We start from the raw sequence: 10,945 nt of genomic DNA on the forward strand, positions 1-10,945 counted from the left end.
TTCAACTCTTTCGTCTTTTGTCTGCAGTCACATCTTGTGCTTGTTCTAAACTGTGACAAGTTGTTTTCGTTTTGTTTTGCAGAAAATGAAAAACAAATTGCTTTCATCCACATGCTTCCCTCCACAGACAGAACATAACTTCTGAAAACACAATAAAAGTAAGTGTAGAACGAAGACTGAAGTTTTATATCACAACAGGACACAGTAAACATCTGCATTTATTTGAACATACCACGATCATTTTAAGAGTCAATGTTTGTGGGAAATTTAAGAACTTTCCATCAATGCATGGTTGTTGGTTTTTTTGGTTTTTTTAAAAACACATCGGTATTATTACTGTCATATTGCAAAATATATTCCTATAAAGCCACAAACATACTTGATACAAATCCTAGAACAATTTGAACTCGGTTCTAACATGAATTAATTGGCCTGTATTAAGGGCACTGTTATTCAAATTTACTTCCAGCTATAAAATTATAGATGTCTTTTTCAAAATATACTATTACACTGGACTCCTTGTAAAGCCTATTTAGCATCCATATTGCAGAATACTGCATAAAACTGAAGAAGCTGATTCCCCCCACCCCAAAGCTTGCTTGAACTAATGCAGAAGCCAGATGGAGTTCATTAATTCTAGGCATACAGGGATTAAAAATAAATCCCCCAACGCATCCAGAAAAAAAGTTATTTTAGTACTTGGAAATGAAGAGTTTGAGCATCTTACTTTGAACTGTCTACAAGTGAATTAACGTCACTCACTTCAGCGTCATCTGTCACTCACTTACTCCCATTAACAAGCTGACGGAATTGCTCTTTATTTTAAAGTGAACATCAATCTGCAGACTTTTTTTTCCAGTTAGAAAGGACTTTGTAACACCATTTAGTAATAAAGTCTCGGATAATTTTGCTAAGTTACCTTCTAAAGTACTACATCTATATTGCCTGTTCCCTTAGCTTGTTCTTCTGACTATAAAGCACCATTCCCGCCCACCCAAAGTATATATATCTTTCTCATTTTATTTAAAATATGATTCTATTTGTAGAATGGCAAAACGTCATGTATCACATTTATCTATGTCATTGTATTATTAGTACAAAAAGTAAAACAATTCCAAAGTACGTTTGCACAATCGAGTTTTCACAAAAATATGCACTTTTCCGAACTGTGTTACAATCAGTGGGTACACTAGAGACAAACAGGCACCTCTGTTTTAAACGTTTGTTTGACAACAAAAACGATCCTATGGTACCCAGAGCCTTGGGACGACTGTGACTAACAGAATACACTCGCACCTGAATAGCGTAACCAAACAAATTCTGCTAAGGCAAGCACAATAACATCGATTTGCAGGTGATGTGTGTGTGTGTGTGTGTGTGTGTGTGCACGCGAGTGAGAAAGTTTACATCTTTGACTCTCCGTTACCAATGGTCTTTCAAGAACGTCGTCTTTTACACTTTGGAGAGGAGCCCTGACTCTGGAGCACTTGCCTTAATGAGGTTCTGGATTTCTTTGAATTTGGGGTGGTCTTTGTCGGCTATTAGCTGCAGCAATATAGCTTCACTAGTGGTAACGATAATCCCGGTGCGAGCTAGACGCTGAAAAAAAAAAGAGCAAAAGAAGACAGCTGGGGTGAGTATACGCTGCGTACCTAGCGAGTAACTTTTCAACCACAATACCACTGCCTCTGCAATTTCTTGTCACAGGTGAGGGAGGTCCCAGGTAAAGAGGATTGGCAATTTCAGATGATAGAATACGCGAAACTAGCTGGCCTAGCGTACAGAAGAAGAGAGCAAGAAGAACGTATATTTAAAGAGTGGGGAATTTTTTGCCGAGTAGATGGAAAGCAATTTTGCACAGCTGGAAATGCTGGCAGTGTTAAGGTGAATTCAACAGGGTAACAAATACTTGAGCAATGTAAGATGGGAGAATAAAATGGTTATGGCAAAATATGCAGGAATGGTGGATAAAAGTATATGAACCATGGAAGGGAAAGGAGGGAAGTCATCAAATGTATGGTACTATGCAAGACGCTTATTCTGAGATGTAAAACTGAAAACTTAATAAAAACTATAATAATAATAATAATTAAATAAATAAATAAATAAATAAAATTTCTCGGCACAATATATTACAGTTCGTTATTTTAAAACAAGAGAAACATCCATTACCATTTGCGAAGGTAAACTTCTGTTCTCTTTCACTGCAATGTAGGTAGGCTGGATTAAAAATCCAAATGGCTAGGACTTTAAATCACTTATATGGAATAGTAATACACAGGGCTTTTTTTCCTGCCAGAATTCAGTTCCGGCATTTCTCACGTGGGCGCCACTGCCATTATAAGATAACAAGGGAGGCATTTTTCCAGCAAATTATAAATATAAAATATAAAATTACCTATGTCCTTGGTGAAATTAAACAGGATTTAACAGCAGGAGGTCATATTCCATGTAACATATTAAATTTGACAGATCCTTATTAGAGGAATACCAATTTCCCTAATATCAATTTATTTTTGTCCTGTCACACTTCTGAGACTATCAAGATATTTTAGCTGCTGGTAGGAGAAAAATATGCATAATATATTAAAGAGTTCTTGATGGAAACACTGAGATCAGATGCACACCTTTGCCAATGAAAAATAAGATTTGATTTAGCATGATAGGTTTGCCAAATGGCTGTAGTCGTGGTAAAGAAGTGGGTGAGAAATTATACAAAAAATGCCTAGTTTCTAGAAAGACGCTATGCTACTCTGGAACAGCAAAAGAAAGCCTTGTGGTTTCTTAAAAACTAACGTTCTTTATTATTACAGCATAATCTTTCATGGCTCAATCAGATGTGATACCTGGATACTCCTAACTCTTAAACATTCCAAATATCAACACAAAAACACACACAAGGAACAAACAAAAATGAGGAAGCACTAAATAATGCTTTCATTCAGAAAATGAGGCAGTAATTAAAAGAACAAAGAAAGTTGCAAATGCAAACTTCAAAAATGTTTGGTCCAGGTGACATTTAAAACAAATAATGAGACAAAGTCAAAGTTGGGAATTATCTTCTTTGAATATGCCCGGTTTACAAGGCCACAAGAAATTGTCCTAAATCCCCTATAAGAACATGACTGTTGTCCAGTATGTATTAGAAAAGTTGAGGGCAAATCGCTTTGCACTGAGAATTAGGCAGAAACATTTGCCGTCACATATGAAAATTGCTCTCTGCAAGCGGGAGGATAAGAAATAAGTATTACTTAGTGTACTTATTTAAAATTAATGGACATAACTTAGTCACATGGTCGGGGGAGCAATGCTTATGATGGAAAACAACAATTTTCTCATTGAAAGGAAAGGTGGCGGGGGGAAAGTTTGGTATTTTGTTTTTGGTATAGCTGGACAGTTCAGTTCTAACAGTAAGATGGTTAAACAACATGTCGTAATAACATTTAGTTCCAATGATCTATCTTTATTACAGCAGTTGAATGTTTTGTACCCAAACAGAAAATCATAAAAGTATTTATTAATACTTTATGACAGCAGTCCAATAAATACTTATGTCTGAGTAACCCACTGAAAACAGCAGAATTACTTCTCGTTAACTGTGCATAGGATTGCACTCTAGGGATGATACAGTGAAGAATCGGAGAGGGTTGATTATTTTAATGCTAGATAAAATCAGAGGATGAGTCAGTTGTGGTACAGAAAGGAATTTTTATAGTAACACTATTAGATCGGCAGTCGAGACAGAAAGTCTGGAAAAACACATCTATTGTAACCCAACCACCCTGCTATGGTAGAATTCCCTAAATCAAAAACCATTCTTGATGGCATACTGACCGACTTCCCCTCACAAACTTCCAAAAACAATTTCTTATTGAGCTTTCTGCATTGTTGGTCCGGTCTTAATATTAAAGCTTAGTAGTTAAAAACAGTAGTGTACAAAACGATCAGCCAAAAGCTTAGATAAATAAAAGAGACTTTACAAGTTTCCTGAATGCAGGTAAAGAGGGAAACTCCTAGATATCCCCAAACTGCATGACTTGGACAAAATAAGCAAGACATATGGATCTCATCGGATTTTCTACCATTTTTGGTTACAATGTGGTTCCCACTTCTCTTCCATGTAGTATGAATCCTAAAGTCTATCAGAAAGTTAGTGGTTATGCCCGTCTTGTAACAATTAAAGAGATCCATCTCATATACATCCGCATCTCAAAGTAGTTACCTCTAGGGCAAACATTCTGTCCATCATACTTCTTGAAGATGTTGCATCGGCCACAATGTGAACTTCGAGACCTCTGCCTACCAATTCCAGAGCTGTCTGTTGGATACAGACATGAGTCTTGGAGAAAAACAAAAAGTAACTTTCATTAACTATCACATAAACAGAATATCAATGACTTCAGGACAAGGTAGCTGCTTGTGTATTTGTTTTCCACACAGTTAGACAAAATGTTCCGAATATAAGTGTATATAAGTGATCAGAGCAAGTTTAGCAAGCTATATTTACAGATAGCATGTAACCTATTTGTTCTATTATGGAATAACTTACTGGTTTTCATATATCTGTTCTTCTCTATGTATATAAATATTTTATAGGATTATTGCCGTAACACTAAAAAATACGAAAACGTCACTTTTATCTAAATAATACTTCTGTAAAAAGTCTATAGGCAAGTTATGAATGCAGTACTTACTTCTACCCCAAATAAAACAACACTGCGAACTCCAGGGATCTCTGCTATTGCAGACTCAACTTCAGGCAATACCATAGAAAACTTTGTTTTTGGTAAGACAAGTTTAGCTGCAGTTAAATCTATTTCTTGAACTGTGCTTCCAAGACCTTTAGGATACTGTTCCGTTACAATAACTGGGATTCCTAAAATTCGTGCACCTTGAAGCTGCAAATGGAAAAAGCCCATACAAGAATTAAACTTTTATTTAAGCAATAAAATAGTCCATAACAATAAAAATTATACAGCAGCAGCAGCTGATAAAATTAGAAACCAGGTATGTTATACTAAGAAACCGAGTAAACTTACTAATCGTTGGCCTACGCTGATGATATCTCCAAAATACTTGATAGCAGGTCTAAATCTCTCTTGCATATCACAACAGAAAAACACAGTGCTTGAAGGTGTGAGGTTGCCCAATGTAGTTAACTGAAATAAAGGAAAAATCAGAAATCACAGGTCAAACAAGTCCTATTTGAGGGGAAATACTTTACATTGGCTAGGAGCCAAATACCCACTTTAGGTGAGCCCAAAGGGCTAGGTGTGTCCAGCAGGATATTGGACTTTTTTTCCTTTGAACAGCATGCTCCCATGTCATACAGTCAACTCACAAATCTTCCGTTTCAAAACCAAGATGTAACAGCAAGAGGAAAAAGAAAAATCAAAAGCTCCTTCAAGTGTGTTGAACTGGTTACACAATTCTTTGGATCCCAGTCATTATCTGCTGAGATAGCTCTGACATGCAGTCTTCCAGCACCTGAAGACATGTGCGCGCTAAACATATTTCAAGATAAAGGTAACAGGCATCGACACAGATTTGTAAATACAGCAACACCGAACATGATGTATTGCAAATATTTGATAAATTAAAAGCTTAATTTAAAAAACAACTAAGCAAAAAAACAGCACTCTAAAGTGAATCGCAGTGGGTTCTTCCCCTATTATGTGATCCCAACTTCACTATTTACATTCAGACGACTAGGACTGGAAAACTGTTCCCCATTCTAAGGAGCTGTGTCAACCCACCACTTTTGCCCCAGGCAGACTGAACCCTTTCTTAAAGTTGCTCTTTTGAAGAGACACAGACACACACACCCTTCACCATAATGAAAGTCCCCCCCCAAAAAAAAAATCACAAAAAGTTTAAATGCAAAAAACTGGCACTTGATGCAGAAGGCTTCTTTCCAGAAATCTACAAAACAAGTTTTTCATTTCCCCGAAGCTAGCACAGGACACAGAACTGAAGGAGGGCGGAGAGAGCACTCTAAAACCATCTTCACCATCCTTTAAAGCACCGTGAGTCTTTATCCTTACTAATGTCACTCTGAATACGGGAAGAACCTCTGCCGGCCCTTACTAATACAACCATGTTAACCCCTATGCATAATTCTGCAACTCACACTTTCTAACGTATGTCTATTTAAGGAGAAGGGTTGCAGCTTGGTAGTAGAACTCACATTTTGCATGCAGAAAGTCAACCTTCAGCAATTTCTGGAAAGACTCCTGTCTCAAACCCTGGAGATCTACAGCTAGTCAATACCCAACTAGGTAAACCTAGCTTATCGGATCAGCTGATAAGCGGCTTAGCGGCTTAGAAAAAGGGGGGGAAGGAGGAAAAAACCGCAGGAACTCGCAAGACCTTTTCGTCTTGCGAAGCAAGCCCATAGGAGATTTGTTTTGCGAAGCACCTCCAAAACGGAAAACTCTTTCGTCTAGCGAGTTTTCCGTCTTGCGGGGCACCACTGTACCCTTTTTGTGCACACTGGCACAGTTTGTACATCACATTTAGCTAAACTTTAGAAGAAACTATGGTTTGACATAAATGAGAAGCAAGCTGGTGCCTGCTGCTCAAAGGTTCCCTGGCACTGCTTCCCCCTGTTCCTATCGCACTGCAGACAAAGCAAGCCAGCCTGACTTCTTGCGATGTCAAAACACAGGTTTGTGGCTTATTTCCCTCAAACAAACCATAAGCAACAGGCCCAGAACAAACCTTGTGGTTTGTCTGAAGAGAAACAAACTACAAGCCTCAGTTTAAAGGACAAGTCAGACAGAGGAGCAGCAGGAGCACTCTGAGAAGTTGTTTCAAACTACGGTCTTAATATGATGTCTGAACAGGGCTAATGTGTGCTATCAAGGTAAGGACGGCAAACCAAAACAAATGTTTAGCATGGTCTCCTACACTCAGTCTGTTCTGCATCTTTCAATTCAGCCTCCCTTTCATCAGCAGCAGCACACTATTGATTGTTACTGGGACTTAAAGCTTGCAGCCGTGACAGCATGAGAATGCCTAAATACTGATCAAAATTGGGTAGGGACAAGTAGAGGAAATGAGCGCTTGCACCTCTATTTTGAGCAAATTTGTGGGATAGTTAAGTGCAAGTGATCCGAAGCAATATGTTTAAACTAGTCTGTTTTTTAAATAATACGATGCCTGACTCTGCACAAGATCAGGCTGTTATTGTTCCTCAAAACACGTTCCCTAACTGACAAAGAGGCATTACTGAATGTACAGTTTGTACTTGTATGCTGTGGTGGTGGATGAAAGTTTCCTGCATTCTCCTGAGGTTACATGCCCTTACACACTTGCTTTCTGGAGACGTATTCTGCACTCAGCTATGTTTCCAAGTGGATGCTTTGCGTAGATTTTTTATATAACTAGTCTCATATGCCTAGTTCAAATTGAATGCCTTACCAAATGCCCTTTCCAAAATCTGCAAACTCTTACTTTAATCTTGGACTGAGAATACTTTCCTTGCCAGCTTCAGGATAACATCAGTCCAAAAGAAGGCTCGTATTGCCTTTGAGTCCATTTCTGGCTTTCTGGGGCAGGAGGGCACTTCGGCCCTGGATTATCAGATGGGTGAGGTGAAAGGCACTCCCAATTCTCAGTTGGGGTTAGATGAGAAGCCCTTACCCTCATCAAAATTGAGTAAGCCGAAGTTGAGACATGTCAGGAGAGTCATGCTCCACCTGCCAACATCATTCTCCTGCCTTCTGGAGGTGGGAAGAATCTGATTTCTCCTCCCATCTTCAGGGGATTTTTTTGCTACTCTGGCCAGTATTTTAAATGAGGAGATGGAAGCAAGCCCCACTGAAATCACTGGGTGGCACGGTCTTAAAATTAAAAATGCTTTGGACCAGATTACCTGATGGGCTGTGCAATAGAGCCCCCCCCCCTTCACATCTCACCTGAGCCACAAACATCTTACATGGCTCTAGGAGGAAAGCTCTCCTCCCTTTTTGCCTCTGCTACCCAAGCCCATACCAACATTTCTCTGATGAAAATAGGGAAGTCCTATTCCATGATAATGATAAAAATAATATATTTATACCCCGTCCATTTGACTGGGTTGCCCCAGCCACTCTGGGATGCTTCCAACTTATGTAAAAACCTAATAAAACATTAAACATTTTTTAAAAAAACTTCCCTATACGAGGCTGTCTTCAGAGGTCTTCTAAAGGTTGTTTAGTTACTTATCTCCTTGGTTTGGGGGTCACATAATTCCATACCCTCCAACATTTCTCTGATTAAAATAGGGATGTCCTACCATACCCTCCAATGAAAATAGGACGTTCTAAGAAAAAGCGAGACCTTCTGGGATCAAATCAGAAGCCGAGATGGCTTCTGTAAATCCAGGACCATCCCTGGAAAATAGGGACACTTTTAGGGTCTGCAAGCACCATACTACCCTCCAAGGTTGGCGGTAAGGATCGATACACATGGGCGTAGCCAGGATTTTTGTTCGGGGGGGGGGAACCAATGTGACGGGTCAGTTAGTTATTTCCCGTGCTTTTTTTCTCGGGGGGGGGGTACGCAGACCCCTAGACATTTTGTGCATCTAAGTTCGGCCTCAAAGAGGGGCGGTATTTTTAATATCAATAGGAAAATGAGAATACTCCTAAACATTTTTTAAAAAGAAAAAAAGCACTGAGTATTTCTATTGTTTTACTTGATCTGGGGGATGGGGCAGCTGCCCCCCTCTGCGACGCCCATGTCACTACCCACTTCAGACCTGCACCTGGCAGCTGTTTTTATAAGAGAAAAGGAATGCAAGAGAGAGAGAGAGAGAGAGAGAGAGAGAGAGAGATTTATGCTTTTCTCTCTGGGCAGGAGGCAGACCTGGAGTTTGTCCCGCGTGTTTGGGCGGCAGGGAACCAGCAAGCTGCCAGCCGGGAGAGTTCACCTCCTCCTCCTCCTGCAAACGGGAGAGGATGTGGGGGCGCAGGGATCTCCCCCTTTCCGTGACGGGGAAAGTGAGCAGGGGAGACCCAACCCCGCGCCCCCCACCCACCCACCGCGCAAAGAAATAGGTCTGGGCAGTGGCGTAGCGTGGGTTGTCAGCACCCGGGGCAAGGCAAGTAATTTGCGCCCCCTAACCCATGGATTTGCGCCCCCTAACCCTAACCCCCAGATGTTGCGCCCGGTGCGGCCGGCCCCCCCCCCTGCACCGCCCACGCTCCGCCACTGGGTCTGGGTGCGCCAGGCTCGCCCCCCTGCCGGCTCGCGCCCACCTGTATCTGCAGCGGCACCAGGCGCACTTTGCAGCGCTCGCCCACCAGGAAGCCCTTGGGCAGGTCGATGTACTGGCTCCACTCGTCGGAGAAGAGCTGCACCACGAACTTGCGGTGCATGTCCAGCTGGTCGCCGTAGAGGCTCAGGAACTTCTGGATCAGCACCTCGTAGCCCGAGCCGTGCGGCACCGTCGAAGGCCTGGCGAAGACCGAGAAGCAGAACAGCACCGGCACCGAGCCGGGAGACGAGCCGCCGGCGGCGGAGCCTTCCACCAAGGGCTGCTGCTGCTCCGCCGCCGCCGCCATGTTCGCGGGCAGCCGCTCCAGTTCCGCGCCTCCGCTGCTCCTCCTCCTGCTGCCGCTGCTGCCGGTGCCGCCTCCCGGCCAGACGGGGCGCGCCGGCGGCTCCCAATCGCGGCTCCTGCTCCTCCTCCTCCTCACCATGGGAGCCAGCCCTGCCTCGGCTCGCCTGGCCCGGGCGGAGCGCGCAGGTGGCCGCCGCGCTTCGCTTCCCCTCGAGCCTTCCGCGCCCGCCCTCAGGCCGCGTCCCCGTTATCGCCTCGCCGGGAGCCGCTCCGTCGTCTCCTTCGCCCCCCACGCAATCCACGCGCGTTGGGCTGGCTGGCGCGGAAGGATACGGGCTTGCGCTGTGGAGAGAGAGGGGGGGGGAATCTGAGGTGGCCAGTGACGGGGCTTAGAGGCGGTGGCCGCGGGGAAGCAGGGCTATGGCGGCTGCTGCTGCTCCTACGCTGCCGCCTGGCAGTCTGAGGGGAAATTCGGGATGGGGTGGAAATGCCCCTTCCCTCGTTTCCTCTGCTCTTGTGGTTTCCATCTGCCGGCGAATAATTGTACCACGGCAAGCAGATGCCGGCACCACCCGCGCCAAAAAAAGAGGCTGTGTCACTTTGGGGTTTTGGCCAGTCAAGTGTTTTCAATCCCTCCAACATTTCCCTGATGAAAATAGGAACGCCTTATTCCAGAGGTTTTTGACTTTTGGGGTCCGTGGCTCCCCTGCCAGTGCCGGATTTACCCATAAGCTAAACAAGTTATAGCTTAGCGCCCCACTCTCTTGGGGGCCCCCAAAAAATTAAAGGGGGGAAACTGGATGTACATTTCCAAAATGTAAGATAAAAAAAACCAAACAGAATAAAACCTACATGCAGCGATAGTGTTTTGTGTTGTGTGGGCTCCTATGATGGAAGTAATGGGCCCCACCTGCTAGCTTGCTCCCTAAAATATCACTGGTTTGCTCGTTTCTGTATATAGGGTGCCTACATTCTGTATGTGCAAATGGGTTTAGATACCTAATAGGTCCATAAATTACCATATAGCATATTGTTATATACTGAAGTTCTCACCCTGGGCCAGCAGGGGGATACTGTAGATAATTTACACTCAAGTCCACATATGCAAATAAGGGATTGAAAGTGACATTCGGTGATTGGATAGTTACAGAAAGTGGTTACTGTTGCGCTGTAGTGGAGCTCTATATAAGCAGGCTGGCTGAACCCTTCAGTTCAGTTCTGTTCTGGCCTGTGAATAAACAAGAGCTGTTTGAAGAATCGCTGTGTCGTCTGATATGTTCACCCACAACTTAACACATATATTCAATACAATAAACAGAGGCAATTTGTTGTTGACTAAGGACAGCTGGATAGACAAGGAGAGTCTTTAAAAGAGGCCCCGTGGAACATGTGTACTTT

General features: G+C 42.9%; 1 protein-coding gene across 1 annotated transcript; it reads right to left on the reverse strand.

Annotated features, from left to right (window-relative positions):
• Nucleotides 1-200: 200 nt before the first annotated feature.
• ISOC1 (isochorismatase domain containing 1) lies at nucleotides 201-10,125 on the reverse strand. Its single transcript, XM_083464618.1, has 5 exons — nucleotides 9,243-10,125; nucleotides 5,040-5,159; nucleotides 4,695-4,898; nucleotides 4,223-4,339; nucleotides 201-1,599 (listed from the first exon to the last, which is right to left on the reverse strand). Exons 1-5 carry the CDS (start codon nucleotides 9,684-9,686, stop codon nucleotides 1,453-1,455), a joined length of 1,032 nt encoding a protein of 343 aa, XP_083320744.1. The 5' UTR covers nucleotides 9,687-10,125; the 3' UTR covers nucleotides 201-1,452.
• Nucleotides 10,126-10,945: the final 820 nt, after the last annotated feature.

This window comes from Podarcis liolepis (assembly GCF_965112155.1).
Source record: "Podarcis liolepis genome assembly, chromosome: 11".
In the NCBI taxonomy this organism is placed as follows: Eukaryota; Metazoa; Chordata; class Lepidosauria; order Squamata; family Lacertidae; genus Podarcis; species Podarcis liolepis.

Excerpts from the sequence above, each read along its gene's own strand:
- ISOC1 (XM_083464618.1), bottom strand. The coding sequence starts at position 9,686 with ATGGTGAGGAGGAGGAGGAGCAGGAGCCGCGATTGGGAGCCGCCGGCG. Across the intron at positions 5,160-9,242 it reads TGGTGCCGCTGCAGATACAG|TTAACTACATTGGGCAACCT; the intron begins GTGGGCGCGAGC and ends CCTTTATTTCAG. Across the intron at positions 4,899-5,039 it reads TCAGCGTAGGCCAACGATTA|CTTCAAGGTGCACGAATTTT; the intron begins GTAAGTTTACTC and ends TTCCATTTGCAG.